Consider the following 21,587-nt stretch of genomic DNA (forward strand, 5'->3'; position numbering starts at 1 on the left):
CTATACAGCTGAATCATATTTTATACAAAATCTGATACTGCTATTAATTAACGAGTAACTGTAACTGTGTGATGGCGTAAAAGTACAATATTTAATTTTGACAAATGTATGGAAAGTCTAGAAAGTTTAGCAGTGGTGGAAAATAACAAAGTACATTTATTAAATGACCATACTTAGGTATAAGTTTAAGGTACTTGCACTTTCATTTTATGCTTCAGCTCCACTGCATTTAAGAAAGTAATAATGTACTTTACAGGTACTTTATAAGTGTAAAAATTTAATATGCAAAATATGCGAGTATTTTTATGAATTAGGGGTTCAACTAACCTTTTTCTCCTTGTTGATTAACCTGATGATTATGTTCTTGATTAATTGATGAATCGTTTCTTATATTCTATTTGTCCACTGAGATACAAGATTTAAATCCTGTTTATATGTTTATGCTTCAATGACTTTGACAGAAGCAGTTCTGCCTATTGGACATGTAGCTGATTTAAATGCAGGACTTTTTACTCACAGCAGAGTATTTTTACGACGTTTTATTGCTACTTTTACTTCAGTAAAGGATCCGTGTACCGCGCTTCTTCCACCCCTGTAGATATCCTAAGATATCCTACCAATATTAACGATGTACCTGGAGACAAATGCAGGCAGAAAAGAGCAGACTTCTTTCTCGATGCTGTGTAATGATGAAGCCCGAATCCAGCCCTGTTAATCATTGAAAACATTAGACGCCCTGACAGCCTCTGGCCTCATTCCACACAGAATCAAGATTAAATGCTTCCTGCTGCTCTTAGACTGTGCTGAGAGCTGCAGGATCATCTGCTGCACTTCTGAATGACCTGCCACGACAGCTCACATAAAAAAAGATGCAAACTTTGAACCCTGAAATGGGAAACAAAGTCCAGGCGGCAGAAATGAGTTGAAACTTGTACCAGAATCCAATTAAAAAACACACACATTTACAAGGAGCTCTCCAGGGAAACATAACAGTCTGGAAGCAACACTGAATCGTTTATCTGGATTTAAGTCAGAGAAAGCAAAGACACAATGAACAAAAAACAAAACAAAAAACAGAAGAGCAACAAATGTTTTGAATTACGAGTGTATTGAAAATATTGTGACTTTTATTTCAGAATAGAATACAGTTGAGATTTGACATAATCATTCAGAGTGACAGCCTTCTGAGCCCCCTCGTCGTCAGGAAAGTGTTGATTTTGGCGCTCTGGGCTGCGGGAGTCGTGCATGGCTTGTGGTGTATTGTCGGGTTTGGGTAGGCGCTCTGAGATTCCTCATGGAGCACCTCGTTTGGAGGTTTTCATACCGAGACGCCGCGATGGGCTTGAACTGGTTGGCACATCCATCGGGGCTCGAATTTTGCCAGTTAAATCTCACGACTGAACGTTTGCGCCAGGCGTCAAGTGTGTATGAACCTATCCTCCACTCGCATTTACAGTACCTTAATGTTGTCATGCTACCATTTGCCTTAATTAAATGTTCAGAATAAAAACGATGTTCCGCCCGGTGCCTCAGCCTGTAAACATGGACCTCGGTCAGATTTGTTTCGTGGTACTTGAACCGTTTTGTCTTGACCGACAGGACGTGGAGACGATCAGGAATGGATGCAAGTCATAAGGCATTAGGTTGTATCCTGACTCTTGGGAAAAAAACAAACAGGTGCTCCAATTTGATATATATGTATACTTTTTACGAGACTTTCTACCAAATAGGGCCAACTATTACTTTCATCACTGATCAATCTGCAGATTATTTTTCCTGATCAACCGATTAATCGTTAAGTCCACAAAATGTCCACGAATTGTGAAAAATGCTCATCACAATTTCCCAGAGCCCAAAGTGATGTCTTCAAATTGCTTCTTTTGTCCAACTAACAGTCCAAAAACCCAAAGACTCTTCATTTACCATCAGAAAAGACAAAGACAAGCAGCAAAGTCATTTGAAAAATGACTGAAACGATTAATCGATCATCAAAATGGTTGACGATTAATCGATTAATCGACCGATCGTTGCAGCTCCACTGCCAAATCTTGGAACGGAGAAAAAGGTTCACCTTAGAGCGATTTTTTTTGTCAATAAGGAGAAAAAAAAAACCAAAATAAATACATAAATAATAAAAGCATTCCGCACACCAGAATTGAAGATGAACAGAAACGTCGATGCACCTGAAATTCTGCAATGACGATCAGCTTTGTGGGGCATCAAAGCCAAACCAGAGCCCGCTGCAGAAATCGCCACAGCAACAGTTCTGATGGTCCAAAAGCGATGCAGCTCCACAGCACATTACAAAAATAGACACGGTTCTGCCATCAGAGTCACTGACGAAACACCTCACTACAACACCTACTACAGCACATCATCATGCATGGGTGGCATGTTGTTTTGTAACACCAGAACTGTCACGTGACCGGCTGCGACATCGACCGACCAGATCTCTGCTGCAGATGTTTCGGGACAAAAAAGAAGGACATGTTGGATAAACTCTCAAGAGGAAGCGAAGCCACTGATGCCACGATGTTAAAAAACCTGCACAATGATGTTGAGTGAAGAAGCGGTATCGACCTTGTGTGCTCTAGTGGACCATTCACATGGTTATAATATAATATGTCGGCAATTGGCACGCTTTTGGCAATATGATATAGTCATTAAAACACAAAAAAAGTCAATTAAACGCTGCATGGTTCTAAGTTAAAATTACATTTAGCATTTCCTGTTAATATTGAACGGCAGTTTTAATTTCATTCCAAGCTTGACCTCATTATAGCACACACTAAATACAGCACGTGTGCGTCTTTTTCTAAAGCCTTTGATTTCCCAACATATTTGGTTCGGTTAGAAGAAAACCAGGTTACACACCGCAACACACACTGCACGACTTGGTTTCCACACAGCTCTGGCGTGGTCAGTGTAGCCAGGTTATAAGATCGTCTGGGTTCCCTCACTCTTCCATCATGTGCCATATTTCGTTAAAGCCAGCAACCCCCCCCCCACAAAATATTATTCAAACTCTCGTCCCTTATTTTCAGATCGTAGAGCGCTCGAAAGGTAAAAACCTGCTGTAAACTACAATAAAAGGCAACAATCACCTCATCAGTTGCAATGTTACTCCATGTTTCAGTGCTCCGCTTGTCGTCTATTTGGATTAATAATTGAGTAATACTTACATAAAAATGATCGGCTACATGACTTTGCATGAAAAATGCACACCAAAGTGGCAAAACAGCGGAGAATGAAGTTGACTTAAAAATGCATCTACTTCAAATCTAAAACATCTTTGCAAGACCTTGGCCTGACTGAACAATAGAAACCATAGAGGCCAAGGGCTTAGCAAAACGCGTTTGTTATCCATCTTGAACAATTTTGTTTAGGTACAGCTACAAAAACCACAAAAACAAGCAAAATGTGGTCAAGGCCCTCACGAAGCTGACTTTTATCCTCAGAGGATGAGAAATGTATAGCTGTCAAAGGACTGTGAAGCTTCTTCTTTTCGGTTGTTTTGCCTTGAAGCTGACCACAATTCAACGATCTTAGCCACTCCGGTGGCTTCCGTCTCCCGTGCGCTGTATTCGGGCCAGGACCACCTCGTGGGACACTCTCTTGCGGTCCGTCGCCAGGCCCAAGTAGCACATGAGGTCGATGAAACAAGTGGTAAGGTTCAACTTGCAGCCAAACTCGCTGGTTGCATAGTCATAGGGGAAAGAGTGGTGATAATTGTGGAATCCCTCACCTGTAAGGTACAAGAAACAGCGATCAACCAATCACAGAAAACAGAAAACAGTTAACAGGACATGATATGCATCCGACTCTGCAAAGCTGGATGATGTTTACTGTGCATTTAAAATCACTAAGGGCTATTTTAGAGTGATTCATACATCACATCACATCAACAGAAGACTCTGCAGAGTCCTACGACTTCTATGATACACAAAACACAGACGGAATTGCAGAATTTAGGCAGAATATCATGGAAACTGCCGAAATGAACAGTAAAGAAAACAACGCTGCTGCGTTTGAGTGTCTCACACACACACACATACACACAAGGACCCAACAATGTGACTGTGTAAACAGGTTTATGTTCCCACAATGAGAGTAACACACACACACACACACACAGTCATGTTGAAGAGGTCTGCTGATATAGAGCGAGGCAGCACGCTAACGAGAGCGAACTCTATGCAGTGCAGATGCCGGACGCGAGTTTGTTGAAGACTTCGTGGCTGTAGGCGCAGAGTCAAGCCTGTTTGTTTGCTAAAAAAAAACGGCACATTGTTGTGTCACATCAAATTCATGATAGTCATTCAATTTTTCATATTTTCTTATTGAACTGTCAAAAAGAAATGACCAACGAGCCATTGGGTCCGATAAGAATAAAAGGCCTTATTCGTGAATTATTTTCACGACAGTCGTTAGGGTGAGGAGTCAGCCAGAGAAGCTCTCTCAGCCCTGAAAACTGGGTGCCATCTTACGGCCAGCCCACACGTCCAAGGTTATTTCTCAAAACGTTGCTTTTTCTATACGTTTGTAGTTTTGTCCACACAAAAATGCAGTCACTGAAAACAGAGCTTTTGGAAAACTCCATCCACGGTGAAGAAACAGTTTTCAGTTTTCAGACAGGGAAAACTAACATTTTGGTTTGTGATGACTGACACTGTGGGCCGTCATCTCCTTTGGGTACATGAGGCAATGGCTGCCGTCGTCAAAATAGTGATGGTTCTAAGCTTGCTAACAGGACTTTCATGTGAATGTACAGTTTCTCTTCCACTTTTATCGGGGATCAGAGGAGTCAGAGATCACTGCTAAATAATCCACTCACTCAAACTGTGCGGTCACAGCTTTCATTCTGCAAAATTGAATGGTATTTCATCTACAGGTGGCACTCCAGCAAAGTGCTTTTTTCTCTTCTCTTCAAAGCACTTTAAAACGTTAAGAAAAGTGCCACACAAATAAAGTTTTATCATCATTACCACCAAGTTCAGTTCATGTTTTTAGTCTCTCTTCATCGTTTCTTTAAAAGGAGATCACATGCATGCTTTTCATACCTATAGCGCTGAACGCGACAAACTTGTTCTCCCTGGGGTTGATGTTCTTGTCATAGGGTCTGTTTCCCCACATGTGAGCCGCGCTGTTGACCAGCCAGGTGGCGTTCAGCACCAAGGTGTACCTCAGCAGAGCTGGGACGAAGTACGCCACCCACAGAGACTCCCCCCACAGGTACCAAGGCACGAACATGGGGACGAAGAAGCACATGAGCAGCACAGACGGCTTGTAATACCTGCCGAGGAAGCGGAGTGGGCGGAGTGAGCGGAAAGAATGGAGCTGTGCATTCAGTGCAACACAAACGTTAAACACGCTAATGTTCTGCATGTCAGACGTGGGACTGTTCACTGTTCATAGAAGCCAAACATGCATGAATAATGTGTCGGTAACTGCCACCTTGTTTAACCAGAATGACTAATACAACCTGCACAACAGACACAACTCTGCAGCAGCAGTGGATAAATTGTACTAGGTGGAAAAGTATATTTTTCCTTTCTTTGCTCTTCATTTGTGTTTTATTAAAGTTACGAAACACAGTTGTGCTTGCGTTATGTCCACGCTTCCTGCCAAAGGAGTAAAGTGCACCTTTTTTAAGACTCAATCCTTCCAGGCTGATATTTAACTGTGGAATGACGTGTAAAATAAACCACTAACAGAAGCCACTTACTTCCTTTGAAACATTACAACTTTGTCAGCCAGCAGGTCATTCAGCTCCAGCTTGCGTCCTTTCTCAATGACGTCCGGGTGTTTGCGCACCAGCAGCCAGCCGATATGAGCGAAGAAGAAGCCCCGAACGGCATTGTGAGGGTCAGCATCTGTCTCTGAATATTTGTGGTGAACCCTGTGGTCTCGAGCCCATTCAAAGATATCATTCTGTGGGTTCAAGTACAGACAGAGATTACATACACTGTGGACACAACATGGTACTTACACAGTAATGAAAACTGCTATTATCACAGCCTTAAGTGTCTGACTGCAGAGCTGTGTGATCTGTCACTTTTAGGTACCTGAAATGCCATGGAGTTAGCAACACCAAGAAAGATCCTTAGAGGTAATGAGGCCTTGTAGGATCTGTGACTCCACAGGCGATGAGCTCCTGCAGTAACTCCTAACGCACTTATCAAAAAACAAAGTACGGCTGTTGGGAAGAAATGCATCAGCAAATTAGTTTGACCACCTTTTACTCATCTGCTCCACCAAGAACACTTCATCACACTAAGACTGCACAATGCAGTGTTGATGCATCAGACATTTTTTTGCACACGTTCACTGTCATTGTTAGGGCTGGGAGGGTGATCCTGCAATAAGTGACAGGTCACAGGACTTTCAAGTATGTTACATTATGAGATCTGTGTAGCTGAAGGAGAGATCGCTCCCCATAAACAGTAAAAGAGCTTTTCAAAAAGCGCAAAACAAGAAGTTCCGGATTTTAATTTGTCCCCAGGGGATAGCAAGCTCTGCAAATAGCAATAAAAACAACAAAACAGGGAGACACACAAGCTATATAATCAGACATAGTAAAAAGCCATAGAAACACATGAGTAAAAGGTGAACATGTGAAATAAAAAAGTCACAATATTAGTGGGGAAAAAAGATTAGAGAAACAGGCATGGCTGGAGATGTGTCGGTGCTATCTGTACTATGCAGAGCTGTTAGTTTTGACTGACGTTGTCAAAGGCGGGAACCAGAGGGCAGGAGCTTAACTTCTTAAGGCAGGGGGTGGGTACTGTCGGATCCAATGGAGTCCGCTTTCTTAACAAAAGACTTACAAAACAGGGGTCTGTCAACCTGGACTTTGGCAAGCTGCCTCAGACAACAAAGGTGCTGTTTGCTTTTCCTACTCAGCATATATGTATTTTTATCAAGGTTATTGTCGATTATGATGCCCAAACACTTAAAGACTCCATAATCTCAAGACCTTGTCCATAAATCATAGTGTTTGCAGGTTGGGTGGTGACATCTGCAATCAGTGCACATGTCCTTGGTTTTGACACATTCAATTCTAAAAAGGCTTCTTAACACCAATATTTAAAAAAAAAAAAAAGTTTAAACAGGACCATGAGACATTTCTGCATTGTTCAGCTGCAGCATGCTCACTATAACTGTACCGTCTGCAAACTTCACAACGTGCTGGTTGTCAAACTCACATGATGCCTTCTCCTCTCTATTATAGGTAAAATATTCGTCAATTTGTGTCAAAATGATTACAGTACAATTAATTGCATCCCATTGGCTTTCTTGTGCAATGTCTCTTGCATCTCTTGCAATCATTAAAATTTAGCATTGGCTAAACTGGTTTATACAAGTCTACTTGTTTCACAAGAGAATTAATAACCACAAAGGAAGCAAAGGCTTGTTATATGAAACTGTGACATTCTCTGGGGAATGTAATTACATCATATCAGATGATGGCTGGGTGGATAAAACTATGTGATGACTGCATGTATGATAAGACTGGAAGCATTATAATCTATTCACAAGTGCAACCTCCGTGGTTTTGACTCATGAGAAATACTCAGCCCAGTGAATTCTACCAAAATGTAGCATGCAGTTTATGTAATTAGCCGTCTGCTCATCCTTTGTCTGCATTCCTGCTAAGGCGTGCTGCCACTGTTACTGAATCAAAAAAAGGTAGCTGGCCCCTGTTGTTCAGAAGTACAGGAGGTTATTTTCTTCACAAGCATGCGCCGTGCAGTTTGCAGCTTCTATATGCACGATGTGACATTTAATCTCTGTTGATGTATGCCTGATCTATAATCCCACAGCATCCATCGCACCGAGAGGAGCACGCACAGATCTATGCATGCGCCAGTGGTGAGAAAGTGGGCCGGGCTGCTGACATAACAGCTGTGATTTAGGTAAAACACTATGTACTCCGCTATCGGGATAAAACGGCAAAATGCCACAATCCGCCCGTGCAGAAATGCTGTTAACAGGTAGGATTTGTACTTACACCAAAGCAAGGTCAAAGAAGATGCGGAAGGGATGAGGAACATGGCGTACACGGCACCTATATGCAACAGAGTCATCAATATGACATTTTTCCATACGATTATCCTGGCGGGTTTGGGGCCCTCTTTCTCCTTGTATGTGTGATCAAATACGTCTTCTCTGGGGGCCTCTGGAAGAACATTCCCGTTGCTGGACTTGTGCTGCTTCTTCTCCAACGCCTCCGCCTCCGTCATCGTGGCAGCGGTTTGGTGATGCTCTGAGCGGCAAAAAAACGAGACAAATCGGTCATCTCAGGTTTTTTTTATGTCGGGCTAATGTCATGGAGGCTAACACACCTCCGCACGGTGAATGTTAATCATTTTTTTATGCTAGCTAGCTAAGCTAGCTGGCGTTGCTGGTGAGGACGAGGATAGTCATGTAACGATGATGCTGAATTCTAGCTGACATACGACATTTGCTGCGCTGCGTAACACTGATATTACACCTGTGGAACAAATACGTGGCAGGTAAATAACTCACCAAAGACCGGCGGACGAGTGGAAACCAGAGCTGGCGTGTTAACTTGAGATGAAGCTGCTCTGCTTAACCCAAAACTACAGTAACCCAGAAAAGGGAGAGTGATAGTCAGCTCTGCAGCGAGCGAATCAATAAGAGCCGGAGCTCGAGGTGCGACTGGCCAATCGGCGCTCGGATGCCGCCTCAACCTCGGGCTCTGATTGGCTGCCTGTTTATCTGCTGTTCACCTTTTATTCATTCTCCTGCCAGATGTAGCATATATTTACCTCCCCTGGAGAGCAGCTGCTGCTGTCTAGACATGTATTGAGTTAAGCGCATTCATGTTTCCATTCACTCGTGGATTAAAACGAATAGAGCAGAGTGACAAAGTGTGAAATTCAGCGATGAGACTGGGACAAAACAAGTTACTGTACGGCAAAGCCAGCGGCAGAGAACCCCTCTACCCACCCACACAGGGAAAATACAGAGATGCTTGTTCTGTGACGTCACCATAATCCCCCCACCCAAAAAAGAACTTAAAAATCAAGAAAAATTAGATGATAGAAAAATAATATCAAATTTCAAGTAATATTAAAGCTGTTGAGCGCCACAAACTGAATATTTTGGGGATATCAGATTTAGAAAATCCCTCATGAGAGCAATTTTGTCTCTATATACTTGCTGCTGAATAGGAATAATTACATAGTGATTTATCATCATGTTCTGAATTCGAATCTAATTTATTTCGATCAAATTATATAAAAAGACTATGAATGGTGCCGTAAAATAGACTGACTGAGGTGACGTTGATCTGAGGAGACAATTCTACTACACGGGACCCAAATTAAAGAGGGTTTATTTTAACCCGTCCATGAGTACTCGCCTCCACGGGCCACGGGCCACATTTGAAAACAGACGCTTTGTCTCCATCTAGTGGAGAAGTTAGGCAGCGCAGAGGGCCGGCCCCGTGCTCACATCTCGCAAACGGAGCTAACCCATTTCTTAAACGTCAAGTCTTTCAGACACCTGCAGCGAAAACGGTGACAAATTCATGTCACCAACTGACACCCGATTTAATCGCAGCATCCACATGACGTCATCAACAGGCGCCTTTATTTACTTCTGGTCCAGTTAGCCGCTGCGCGCGCCCCCCGCCTCCTCCGCTGCCCGCTGCAATGGAAGTAAACAGGGACGAGGCGGAGCGCTGCATTGACATTGCAACTGCGGCGGTAACCAACGGCCAGCCGGAGAAGGCGCAGAGGTTCCTGGAGAAGGCGCAGAGACTCTTCCCGACAGAGAAAGCGAAGGGTGAGTTAAAATGGCTGAGACGATGCAAGGGGCGCTTTAGCCGGGGAGGTGCGCTGCATCATCACCGGCAGCATCACCTGCATCCCGGATGAGCTCTGCGGCGCGTGCAGCTGGGGCCTTCGATAGCACACTAGCTAGCTTCATCATACCAGCTAATGTATCTCATAATGTTGTCATTTCAAGGTCCATTAAACTGTGTTTTTATTAAATATTCTGTGCATCTGCTTAACTTGGAGCAGTACGGGTGTCAGTGGTATCACCTCTCATCAGCTGCTTCTCCGTTAGATAGCTAAGCCTAACAGGGGAGTGGGCACAAAAACTCCTAGATGACCAAGATCTCAGAAAGCCATCCCCATGTTTTATCATTCAAATTCATGGATTTACACACGCATACCTGTCCATACCTGTGCGCCCGCATGATATGACCCGCCTTACGTCAAGTGAGATGAGCCACACACTCTCGAAATGCATGTGCACACATGTATGCACATATCCGTGCAGTCATTACACATTTCTATTGCGGCAAACAATTACAGGAGCTGCAGCCAGCTCAGTGCATCCTAGATAAACGTCCATTATCCACAAGCAACTTAAATCACAGTGCAAAGTGTTTTTTCCATCCCAGTTGGTGTATTTTTAATGTTCTAATATATAACATATTGGCGAGCGAGAGTATTGGATATTGGATTTAATCAATCATGGCAGTGACTGAAGACGTTCTGCCTATGAACTTATGCCTCACAAATGTCCTGTGTGTAAATATCTCCTGAAAGCACCAACATTCATCCCTAAAATACACTCACGATATGTAGTATCATCAATATTCTGAAATACAACTAACTTAAATCATGTATATAGTAAAGACACATTACATTTAAGGCACTGTAATATTATGACACTTTTAAGATACTCTTAAAAGTGTTCCTGGAGGATTTTTGAGGCTCCATTACTGTCAGTTCTCAGCTTATATGACTATTCGAATTGAGCTTTCTGACTCCAGATTTTTCTTGTAAATATCTGCTAAATGCACCTGTAGTCATCCTATCAATACTGTTACATGCATAAACGTTGATATTTAGGCACTTAGTCTCATGTGATTTTTTTATATCGAAAATCCCTGAGACCTATGGGTTAATTGGAACATTTACACTATTTGACAGTTAAACACAATTAGAGTTTGCTCATAAAATCCAGATGAAAGAAGACCACAGGCACAGAAAACAGAGCCTACAACATAACATAGATATTTATATGAGATTTCTACATGGCACCACGGCTGCTGCTTTGACAATATTGTATTAATGCCCTTATGTAGCTGCTGTAGTAATCTAATAATAACACTTTCTGTGACTGAGGGGGCTGTGTTACAGTCTCTGCTGATGTGAGGGTCCTTATTATGTTACCTGCCCGTGCAGGGAATTCAAGTGTATTTTAAGTGCTTGTCTGAATATCCTCTAACGTTCACAACACTGGTATCGTATCCCTTCTAGTACTTCTGGAGCTAATAGCAAAGAATGGATTCACGCCTAGACAAGCTGGCCAATCAGACTTCGGTGGGGTCTCGGGGCCTCGACAGCGGCAGACCAACAATGAGGATACCAGACCTGAAGAAAGACCTTCAGAGGCCTCAAAATCCTACACGGCGGATCAGCTCGATGCTGTGAGGAGGTAAGGCAGATGATCATGTAACTCTGGTATTGATTAGAAGGAATAATTTACTCCTGACACTGAGAACCACGTCTTCTCTACACAGGATAAAACAATGTAAAGACTTCTATGAAATTCTCGGGGTCCAGGCAGACGCCTCTGAGGATGAGCTCAAGAGATCATATAGAAAGCTCGCTTTGAAATTCCATCCAGACAAGAATCATGCTCCAGGCGCTACAGAGGCATTTAAAGGTGACCAGCATACACTCTGCCTCATCAGACAATTCATAATTCTGCTTGCGGAAGTTGTGTTTTAGCCCTTCTTTGTGATGCTCAATCTTAACCTCATTATTTCTTGTTTCCAACAGCTATTGGGAATGCATATGCTGTTCTGAGCAATGCTAACAAAAGAAGACAGTATGATCAGTGTGGAGAGGAGAGGAGGCATCCGTCAAGACAAGGCCCAGACAATGAGAACTTCGAGCCAGATATTTCACCTGAAGACCTCTTTAATATGTTCTTTGGAGGAGGTTACCCCTCGAGTTAGTGTCACCGTTTTCAGGCCTGTGAGACACGATATTGCCATTGTATTACTCGTTATGATCTGTCTATTAACATGTGTTATTGATCTAGGCAATGCTAATGTGTACACTAATGGGCGGATGCGTTACCAAAGGCGAGAGCGGAGGGAGCGACCGCGAGATGTGAGTTATTATTAGAGCTCCTGCAAACTGCAGATATGCAAATAATGTATTATAATTGTCAAACAGCAGGGGGAGACATTGAGTTGTCTGTAATTTGACCTTTTGAGGTGCATTCAGCATTCATTTTTCATACAAAGCAAATACAGTCTGGTGAATGATTCAGCTGTTGAGGTCTTGACACTGCCATGTTTCTTCTGCAGGGAGGCCTCGCTCTCTTCGTGCAGGTCATGCCCATCCTCATCCTGGTTATTGTGTCAGCCCTCAGCCAGATCATGGTCAACAGCCCCCCTTACAGCCTCAGCTTCAGGCCGTGAGTGTCGTCTGTTGTGAACGCCTGCCAAAGAGTTTATGACTGAGTTTAAAATGTCAATGATTTATAGATGGACCAGCCCAAAAATAGGCTTCATAATCTTTGCAGCCTGAGACAGATTCATTGTATTGACTTTTCGGTGTCTTCGTTGATTTAGAAAGGACATCTTGATTCTGCCTCAGTTACTTCCAAATATTCACAGACCTCTTCTGTGCCTGCGAGGACTGCCGGCTCCATGTGTCTGGCCTGCCTCCATGTTTGTGTTTCAGATACACTTCTGCAGTTTCTGGCCCGTCTGTGAGCCATTATCAGCCATGAGTCACATTAGCGGAGACAGACGGTGCCAGATCTGTCATGCTCGCGCTGCGTTCGGTCATGTGATATCTCTCCCACACTTTGTCCTGTCTTGGCGCAGGTCAGCAGGTTACACACAGAAGAGGCTGACTGAGAACCTGAAGGTGCCATATTATGTGGGGGAGCAGTTCTCCAAGGAGTTCACCGGAGTGAATCTGAAGAATCTGGAGCGGACGGTGGAGGATGATTATGTTTCCAACCTTCGCAACAATTGCTGGAAGGAGAAACAACAAAGTGCGTTTGCCAGGACAACAAATCGTGCTTGTTTGTTTATTTATTTAACCAAGAGTAATGGCTGTTCTGCCATTATCAGTCCTGGGAAAATGATAAAAGACATATTCTGGTTTTTATTGCCCCTCATATATCTTTCATGAATTGTCTCTCTTGTTTCCTGCAGAGGAAGGCATGCTTTACAGAGCTCGCTATTTTGGAGACACTGATCTGTACCAAAGAGCACAGAGGGCTCGCACACCAAGCTGCGCCAAGCTGTCCGAGATCACAGCTTCATTACATGGTTGACGCTGCTTTCATCATTAAAAGCAAGTCCTCCAGACTAAAGCATGTTTCTCATTTCTGAATGCATTTTTCTGTGACTACCTGCATGTTTCAACTCACAAAAGTTAAAAAAAAAAATGTTTTCTTTCTTCTTCTTCTTGTCTCCAGGTTTCCAGAATCAACACAAAAGATTTTTGGCTGTAAATAGATGAGCTTTAACAATCTGGAGACTGAGGATGACTCAACAAGCAACACAAACAAACCAGCACCAATCTGCATCAAACTGACCACGCAAACTGGTTCACACCGTTTCTGTGGAATTTTAGTATGTGAAATAACAAACAATAATATTAATATAATGTTTTGAAACTGAAAAGCCACTTCAAATAGCTTGTCCTCCTGACAAGAATGCGGCTTGGAAAACCGCCAAGCCCCAGTTTTGATTGGGAACCATGAAGCTGACAGAGGTCACTTCATGGTTTTTGTGAGAATGCAATATGAAACCAGAACATAGTGAGGTTAGATATAGTTGTACGGATGTTATTTATGTAGCAGTTGACTAGATACCACAGTGAATGCTTCCTCTTTCATTTTATGCAGTCAAATCAGCGGAGGAGATGCGTTTGAGGGGGAGTTGCTGATTTGACTTCAAATGCACATTCTGAAACTATGCAGGAATAATGTGAAACCTCTGATGAATATGCGCTCATGTCTAAGGTTTGTCAGACACTTGAACACCTGAGATTTGTCTTCTTCTGCAGGGTGTGTGTGAGATTACAATTAGGAACTGTCCCTTTACACTTTGCATCCTTTAACTGTCTTAAAGATAGAATAATATAGTGTAACTTAATGACACTTCAGAATAAAAGCCACGAGAATGAGAGACGTGCCTACCCACAAAGTGGGACTTTAACAAGTTCTAGTTTTGGAGTGTAATGTCTCTGTCATCTGTTGGAAAAAGCAATTTTTGTTGCACTTTTTAAGTTTAGACTATGCTATTTATTTTTTGTATTATTTAAGAAGTGGATTATCAGACTAAGAAAACAGTACATATATTGCTCACTTTTTCCACCTTGTTTTTACTCCCAGATGAAAATAAATATGGATGCTTAACTGTGTTGGTAGTGACTCATCTCTCCGAGCAGAACAAGCACAGAATGTGGAAACAAAAGCTTAGTCAGCACATTCGGCACATCAAGTCCATCAGCCGACCGACTGTGACTGGGAACTGGAAACATGGCTTTGTGCACGTTCACATTTTTGGGGGACGTGCAGCATGTGCCGGGCAGGAACTGCAGCACCACATTCACCGCAAATGTACTCTGCTGTGTTTGGTGGCGAGTATTGAAACTTGTCATTGTTTTGCATGATGTGGGTGGCTCGTGTCTGTCAGCTGATCTATATCATGATGTAGAGGAACATTATTCTGCAACAGGTATCTTAGTATTCTGGTATAGTTTGTCAAAGAATAGGTATACAGCTTCATATTTTGCAGAATCAAACACACTTTTCCATTTTTGCCTCATATAGTAACCTGAATATACCTCTTTTTTCCCCCACTTTCACAAATGGATGATGAATATCTTACCAGTTTCATGAAAGACAACAGAAAAGAGAACTGTTAAAAAAAATAATTTATTTGCAATCATGAAAGTACAAAAACAGTGCAATGGTATGAGTATTTGAATGTCAAATAAATAAAGTTGAAAGCAGGACAGGTCTACACAGATACAAGACCAAGTTACAATTGAAATGGTAGCTGCAGCTTGCACATTAACTGCGCATGGCAAGCAGTGGTAGGCCTTTGCAATTGAAATAAAGCAGTCACTAAGGTCCCTAAATGTTTGCATGGTGTACAATTCATCACTTGGTGTGCATTGCAATTAATTGCCATGTATAAAAAGAAAGAAAATGTCTTCAATGACTATAACCATACAGCTAGCTGCCGTTGTGTAGTTTCAATAGAAACTGAGGTACGCACTTAGTAGTCGCAAAATGCCTGTTTACCAGATATATATCACGATGGTTACATATTGTAATTTGAAAATCTGACCACCAGTGAGGAGCGACACCTGCTCCAGGTACCATTAACTTCAGCTCCCTTACAGTGGGAACAACAGGCTACATCATGTCAAAGTCCATCCTTACACTTCAGAAGGCATCATACACATGTAGTTATAGGACTATGGCCCTTTTGTGAGCTCCACTTGGCATTTAAAAAAATGCAGATAATAAAACATTGACAGTCCCTTACATTTCTCAACATTCCTCAATTAGCAGTTCTTCAGAACAATACAGTTTTTTCTTGATCACACGGAAACCAGTGCTAAGTTTAATGGCCTGTCTCACTACTGGAGTGGAAGGAGACTTTGTGCTAAAAAGTCCTTGGATTTTAGGCCACAGCCCACCAGACTCCAGCCTCAACACCAGAGTCAGCTGAAAGGTGGGTACAAGGTAGGGGTCCGCCGATAGCTGCGCCATGCTCTCACAGGCGGCCCCTTGCTCCACGCAAAGGTCAATGAGAGCCCCTCTTAAACCGCAGGGCTCGCTAGCTGCCAGGTGAAGGAGTTCCTGTCCGATGTGCTCAAGAAGTTTCTCGGGAATGAGCAGCTTGGCACATCGCAAGGCGCAGTCTGAGTCTTTGGCTTCTCTCAGGCTTCGTGCAATGAGGTCCACCACTTCTTTCAGGATGGTCTCCTCCATTGGATCATAAAACAGGTCTTCATTAGAGGGAGACAGGTCACAGGAGACATCTGACCCTGTTGAAGAGACACGGTGGGTTAAAACTGGAAGCATGTGTAAAGAGAAACATCTAATTCACCTCTGATCAAGTGTTAGAGATGTTTGCAGCGTCGCCTACCTGAGTCTGAGAGATCACTCCTGCTGCCATTGTTGGACCCCGAATCAATGCTGCTGCTGCTGCTGGCAGATGTGCTGAAATCAGTCAATCTTTGCACCAGTTTGCCCCAGGACAGCCTCCTGGGACTGCTGTCCACCGGAGAAGGGGGTGAGCTGCCGATATCAGTGGGTGCAGAGAGAGCAGGCATGGTTGTCCTCTTCGCAGTGTTCAACACAATCAGCTGCTTCTGTTATCAGCTGTTTATGAGCAAACAAAAACGAAAGATAAGCATTCGAACTCGACATAATAGAGAGCGCTTAGCAGTTAAATTAAACATTAGTATGAGGCATTTAAAGGATAGCTTTTTGTGTGTTAACAGTGCAGGTTAGCAATATTAACATCTTTGACGGTAGCTAGCAGCAATTTAACTGTTCGAATTAGCTACAAAGCTAGCAAAACACGTAATTGTAACACAATACTTACATCTTATATGAAAACAGCTTTGTTCAAGTCCGTTGTCGTTGTTTCATACAGTTATCTGAACCGTTATTGTCTACAATAACAACTATCTCGAAACTTCTGTCCCCTAACCTTCCTCTCTCTTACACCAGCGGCCGACCTCTGCGGTTTGTCCTGCAACAATGTTTATATAGGAGCTGTTAGGCCACGCCCGCCCGTCTCCAACCAGCCAATCAAAAAGAGAGGCACGCCATCTGCGCTGTATCTTGCCTGGTAACATGCCAGCAGAGAAGGAAGACAAACAGGAGGAGGTGGAGAAGGGGGGTTGGGGTGATGAATAGCAGACCCAAGTGTTGTGGAAATGTACAGAGACTTGTCTGGGCTTGCAATGATCATATTGTGTTTCTTTGTTTAATACAATTTATAAGCATTAATAAATGCCTCTGCTGTATGTGCATCTAGATTATTGTTTGCATAGAAGTCCAGCAAGTCCAGGCAGGGTAGCCTCAGCTGGTTGAGTGCTGCAGTGCAGATTACGTCATCTGTTTTGCTCAACCATTACATCAGAATTTTTCATCTGCCACACAGAGATGCAAACATCAGCTCATCAATACAAGTGGACAAATAACACAGTGCGCATGGCTACATGGTTAAATGTTAATAAATATGTTTTCTATTCATAAAGATGTGCAACACATCTTCCTACATTTGCCTTTAAAGAGAACAATGAAAACATGCAGACCAGTATGAATGCACCAGGAGGGTAGGTGACTCACTATTTAATTATATCTTATAAGCATTTATTACAGACACAGAGTATATTCTCGTGCCATCAAAGTGCTTTAAGGAATAAAAATCATTGCATGTGAATACAGTTGCAAGACAGTTCATTTGTTAGAGTGAGCTGTGGTGGATCTGACTAAAAACACATGCAAATTGCAAGAAAAGGGCAAAATTGTGGGGAAAAGCAGAAACTGCTGCTGTGGTTGTGTCTGGCAGGGTCATACTGTACATGACATACTCAGCGTTAGCTCAAAGAAAAGTTTTTGGAAAGCAGCCAGGTATAGTGTTGTGTGTACACGTGAGAGGGACGGACTGTACTTTCTATCAGGGAGGAACTGAGATGCATAAACACGTGTAGGCACAGTATGTTCTGAGGGGGAAGTTATGAATTAAGAGTCATCGTCAGAATGTTTTTTTTTTTTGGAGGGGGGGTGTTTGCTCCTCTTTCATATACAAAAAAAGTGAAGAAGGGGAAAACAGCTGTATACTTTTACGAACTGCGAGTGAACAAAAAGAATTCCTAGAAAGTGTACAGCAAAACGAACTCTTGAACTCTAAAAAAGGACATTTAAACTCCAGCCAGAGGTGTGTCTTGCAACATCCAGCTGTGTCCTCAAGACATTTACACCCAGAGCAGTACATTCTGTTCGCTCCCACCCCTCATCTGTTTGAAAACATTCACTCACTGAGCAAAACACCAAGACCCGCACGTTTCCTGGCTGTCAACGCAGCAGAGAAGTGACAAAAAGTGAGTTTCAGACTGTACATTTTCAACAACAGTTATATAACTTCAGACAAACTACAGCACAAGGATTTAAAGCCTATCTACAACATAATAAAAATCAGCTCAGTGAAGCGGGTTAGGACAAACTATGCAACAGCAAGCAAACAAACAACTGACCCGAGGAATGTCCAAGTATGACTTTATTTACAAGCTCTCTTTGTTTTGCTCCAGGCGTCGTTGGAATGAGCAGCGGACGACCCACAGAGAGAGGACAGAAAGAGCAGGCAGCAGGTTTTCAGATTTATGAGTTACAGTGCAGCCACATTGAAACACAATGCCTCACTTCAAGGGATTTATTACATTACAAGATATTCTTTCCCTTGACACTGAGGCTAAGAGCAGATTGGACTGGCAAAGCAATATTATTGGCTTAAACCATCTGAAAAAACTTTTAATAATCTGTTATGAAACTTTTAATTCTTTAGTTACTGGAATATAAGAAGCAGATTTTGTTGGCAGGGTTTTATTTTAGAATGCCGGGCAAAATAAAACAAGTGGTTTTAAAAACGCAAACCATGCTCATACAAAAGTAAAAGCAATAAAATAATACATTTGACATTCAGTATCTCCAAGTAACATTTCCCACTTATGATAGAAAATAAAACCACAAAGAAGGAATATAATTTATGAACCAAAAAAAACAAAAAAACAAAACGTCTCCTTTTATTTGGCTGATTTTTTTATGCAAAGGCATCTGGATCTCTATTATTTAAGACGGTGTAAATCCCAATAGCTGTTCAATTGGTTTGTACCGCCACTCATCTGCTTCCAGCTCCTCCACCAAGCTCGCAAGTTTCTCCATCCGAGAAACTTGCTGATCTGGAAGAACATACAATTCTCACATTATCAGGGTACCAGCATGTCATGGCTCAATCAAAACAAACAGTAATTTGCTTATACTGACTTACCGTGTTTGACCTGTTTAAGTGTGGAGGCAACTTGGTAGCTGAATACAGACTCACATAAAAATCTGTCTGAGCCATCTAAAAAAAACACACAAAGGTAAAAAAGAAGTTAAATGCTGGTGAAGGTTTTTAAAGAGACATTATTGAAGCTTTAGTGTTCAAAAGGCTAAAAGAAAATGCCAAAATGGAACTTTCCAGAAACTCCAGAAAGAGAACTACAGGTTCAGTGTTATGCAATTTTCAGCATTATGTAAAAAGGGCTTTCAAGGTTTTGGAATAAAAAGAGAGGGACAGCCTGAGATCTTTGGTAACACTGCAATCCTATTCATCAGTTTTTTTTTCCAACTTTATTTTGCATTTTTCTATTAACAAACATACAACTTCCGAACATAAACACCCACCCCCCACCCCCCAAGGCTCATAAACAAAATTAAATCAAATAAACAGAAAAAGTACAAAAACAAATACAGAAATAGTCAGACAGGAACCCCTCATTATATGTTCACGTTCAGTGATGTGATGTTTTGAGCATATAATAAAGAGGCTTTAACTATCCAATACAACTTGTATTAAGGTGTATCATTGAAAAGAAAAGCCTTCTACAAATTCTATAAAGGGACTCCAGGTCAAGGTAAGGTTTCTGTGGGCTTTACATATCTTGTATCTCATTTTCTCTAAAGGTAGAAAAGATAGCACATCCCTCAGCCACTGCAGGAATGACAGGGCTGAATTTGACTTCCAATTAAAAAGTATGAGTCTGCGTGCGAGCAGGGAAGCAAATGCCAAAGCATTTGCTTGCAGGTTTGAGACTTTGCAGCCTGGTGGTGGTACGCCAAAAATGGCCGTGTGATAGTCAGGTGTTATGGACTGGCCACAGATTTTGGAAAATACACTATTCATCAGTTTTTTAGCTGTTTTTGCTGCTCTGTGCTTTTATGTACAAGTCAGACTAACCACATTAATAAGTGAATTTTGAGCTAGACAGGCAACAAAGATGGCCTTTTTGTTCCTATACATAAAGACTACGTGGAGAGGTAATGAAGCACCAAAGTTACTATACATAGACTTAAGCAAGGTTTAATTCAGATAAACGTTCAATGAATATTATGATATGAATATTTTGGAGAGCTCAGTAAAAAGAAAGTGGACACAAGCTTTGTGATATGACTCTATTGTAGCCTGGGGTTGTGCTAGTCATTTAATCGTTTAGTCATTTGACAAGACAGATGTCTGTATTCAAGACATTTCCAACTCCATCCAACTCCAAGGCTGGAATGAAAAATATTTTGTCTGCTGTACAATAAGAAGATTTATTAAACTATTTGTAAGATAGTTGCAACTTTTTATTTACTCCAGACAAAGATGGCAACCAGAAGTGACATTTTCATATGATGCAAGCTAAACATGAATGCATTGTTGCATATGAAAACAGTAAATCAGATCAAGGAGATGTCACAATTTGCTGTCATCTTTGTTGTCTTGAACAACTTGGGAAAGGTCTCTGTTCTGCAGCCCATGGATGTGTTTTTCTGTATTTATTTATTATTTTTTTGTTCTAGCTGGATATAATAACAGGCTCTTGGGAATCTGGAAATATCCTCACAAACAGCTGCAAGACATGAAAGACCTTTTCAGGATTTGGCTTCAATGTATCATTCAGAAAAACAGATGCATAGCTCTGTGGCCTGAACTTCATGCAGAAGCCTCAAATCTCAGTAAAAACAATGACTGCCCAGTGCTTTCTCAATGTAAATGAACTAAAAGAAACACATTAAACATTCAGTGCGTTGCAAAACAGTGATCTCTACACCTTTGCTGGGAGGAGAAAGATAGCTGTGCTACCTTACCTTCCATCATTTCACCTGCGCCTTTGGGATATGTGTACAAGACTTTCCTGGGAGGGATGAGCTCTGAAGCACTGAATCCAGAGCCAGTCACCGAGCTGCCGCTCACACCTCCCGCAGAAGAGGACGAAGAAGACGCAGCCATCACTTAAAAGCACACACAAAGAGATTTCACTAACTGTCACCGCAAGAATGTGTGAAACAGTATGGAAGTGTAACGTTTAAGTAATCACGAAAGCAGTAAATGACAGCCAAACCAGCATGTGAAAGCTAACGTTACCAGTTACGTTTATGTTTTCCTCTATTTTACACCCTGATAGCTCAACTGCTATAACTAGCTATAGGTAGCTCGCAAGCAAGAAAGCCAACTACCCTGTTGACACTGATGTAAGCTACGACCATTCACCATTAATGTGACTAGACACAACATGGCAATAATAAACCCTTTTCTAACAGTGTAACTTACCGTCAATGTCCTAGTAAACCTATAACGACTTTAAATCTACGCAGTTGGTTTGCTATCTGTTTAGATGTCTTGCTACTACTTTACGACAAAGACAGCACTTTACGTTAGAAGCGGTGACATTCTTACCACAGATGTAAGTCTAATATGGATGGCCCGCATGCGCCATCTTTCACAGGGTGACTGT

At 42.0% G+C, this 21,587-nt stretch overlaps 4 protein-coding genes across 4 annotated transcripts; 1 reads left to right on the forward strand and 3 right to left on the reverse strand.

Annotated features, from left to right (window-relative positions):
- Positions 1-1,107: 1,107 nt before the first annotated feature.
- scd (stearoyl-CoA desaturase (delta-9-desaturase)) lies at positions 1,108-8,614 on the reverse strand. Its single transcript, XM_041962382.1, has 6 exons — positions 8,530-8,614; positions 8,012-8,266; positions 6,066-6,196; positions 5,726-5,931; positions 5,061-5,293; positions 1,108-3,745 (listed from the first exon to the last, which is right to left on the reverse strand). The coding sequence occupies exons 2-6, from the start codon at positions 8,241-8,243 to the stop codon at positions 3,546-3,548; spliced, it is 1,002 nt and encodes a 333-aa protein (XP_041818316.1). The 5' UTR covers positions 8,244-8,266; positions 8,530-8,614; the 3' UTR covers positions 1,108-3,545.
- Positions 8,615-9,680: 1,066 nt separating this feature from the next.
- On the forward strand, positions 9,681-14,403 carry dnajb12b (DnaJ heat shock protein family (Hsp40) member B12b). Its single transcript, XM_041962946.1, has 9 exons — positions 9,681-9,813; positions 11,304-11,481; positions 11,567-11,712; positions 11,829-12,002; positions 12,094-12,164; positions 12,365-12,474; positions 12,890-13,062; positions 13,226-13,367; positions 13,492-14,403. The coding sequence occupies exons 1-8, from the start codon at positions 9,681-9,683 to the stop codon at positions 13,345-13,347; spliced, it is 1,107 nt and encodes a 368-aa protein (XP_041818880.1). The 3' UTR covers positions 13,348-13,367; positions 13,492-14,403.
- A 536-nt stretch (positions 14,404-14,939) lies between these two features.
- On the reverse strand, positions 14,940-16,800 carry ddit4 (DNA-damage-inducible transcript 4). Its single transcript, XM_041963328.1, has 3 exons — positions 16,646-16,800; positions 16,184-16,419; positions 14,940-16,082 (listed from the first exon to the last, which is right to left on the reverse strand). Exons 2-3 carry the CDS (start codon positions 16,368-16,370, stop codon positions 15,583-15,585), a joined length of 687 nt encoding a protein of 228 aa, XP_041819262.1. The 5' UTR covers positions 16,371-16,419; positions 16,646-16,800; the 3' UTR covers positions 14,940-15,582.
- Positions 16,801-18,315: 1,515 nt separating this feature from the next.
- On the reverse strand, positions 18,316-21,546 carry anapc16 (anaphase promoting complex subunit 16). The gene is made up of 4 exons (XM_041963329.1): positions 21,404-21,546; positions 20,941-21,084; positions 19,097-19,171; positions 18,316-19,007 (listed from the first exon to the last, which is right to left on the reverse strand). Exons 2-4 carry the CDS (start codon positions 21,080-21,082, stop codon positions 18,898-18,900), a joined length of 327 nt encoding a protein of 108 aa, XP_041819263.1. The 5' UTR covers positions 21,083-21,084; positions 21,404-21,546; the 3' UTR covers positions 18,316-18,897.
- Between the last annotated feature and the right edge of the window lie 41 nt (positions 21,547-21,587).

This window comes from Chelmon rostratus, chromosome 21 (assembly GCF_017976325.1).
Source record: "Chelmon rostratus isolate fCheRos1 chromosome 21, fCheRos1.pri, whole genome shotgun sequence".
Taxonomy (NCBI): Eukaryota; Metazoa; Chordata; class Actinopteri; order Chaetodontiformes; family Chaetodontidae; genus Chelmon; species Chelmon rostratus.

Excerpts from the sequence above, each read along its gene's own strand:
- scd (XM_041962382.1), bottom strand. The coding sequence starts at position 8,243 with ATGACGGAGGCGGAGGCGTTGGAGAAGAAGCAGCACAAGTCCAGCAAC. Across the intron at positions 5,294-5,725 it reads GTTGTAATGTTTCAAAGGAA|GTATTACAAGCCGTCTGTGC; the intron begins GTAAGTGGCTTC and ends CTTCCTCGGCAG. Across the intron at positions 3,746-5,060 it reads TGTCGCGTTCAGCGCTATAG|GTGAGGGATTCCACAATTAT; the intron begins GTATGAAAAGCA and ends TGTACCTTACAG.
- anapc16 (XM_041963329.1), bottom strand. The coding sequence starts at position 21,082 with ATGGCTGCGTCTTCTTCGTCCTCTTCTGCGGGAGGTGTGAGCGGCAGC. Across the intron at positions 19,172-20,940 it reads CGCAGGTGAAATGATGGAAG|ATGGCTCAGACAGATTTTTA; the intron begins GTAAGGTAGCAC and ends TGTTTTTTTTAG. Across the intron at positions 19,008-19,096 it reads ACTTAAACAGGTCAAACACG|ATCAGCAAGTTTCTCGGATG; the intron begins GTAAGTCAGTAT and ends ATGTTCTTCCAG.
- dnajb12b (XM_041962946.1), top strand. The coding sequence starts at position 9,681 with ATGGAAGTAAACAGGGACGAGGCGGAGCGCTGCATTGACATTGCAACT. Across the intron at positions 12,003-12,093 it reads TGGAGGAGGTTACCCCTCGA|GCAATGCTAATGTGTACACT; the intron begins GTTAGTGTCACC and ends TTATTGATCTAG. Across the intron at positions 13,063-13,225 it reads CTGGAAGGAGAAACAACAAA|AGGAAGGCATGCTTTACAGA; the intron begins GTGCGTTTGCCA and ends TGTTTCCTGCAG.
- ddit4 (XM_041963328.1), bottom strand. The coding sequence starts at position 16,370 with ATGCCTGCTCTCTCTGCACCCACTGATATCGGCAGCTCACCCCCTTCT. Across the intron at positions 16,083-16,183 it reads GAGTGATCTCTCAGACTCAG|GGTCAGATGTCTCCTGTGAC; the intron begins GTAGGCGACGCT and ends TCTCTTCAACAG.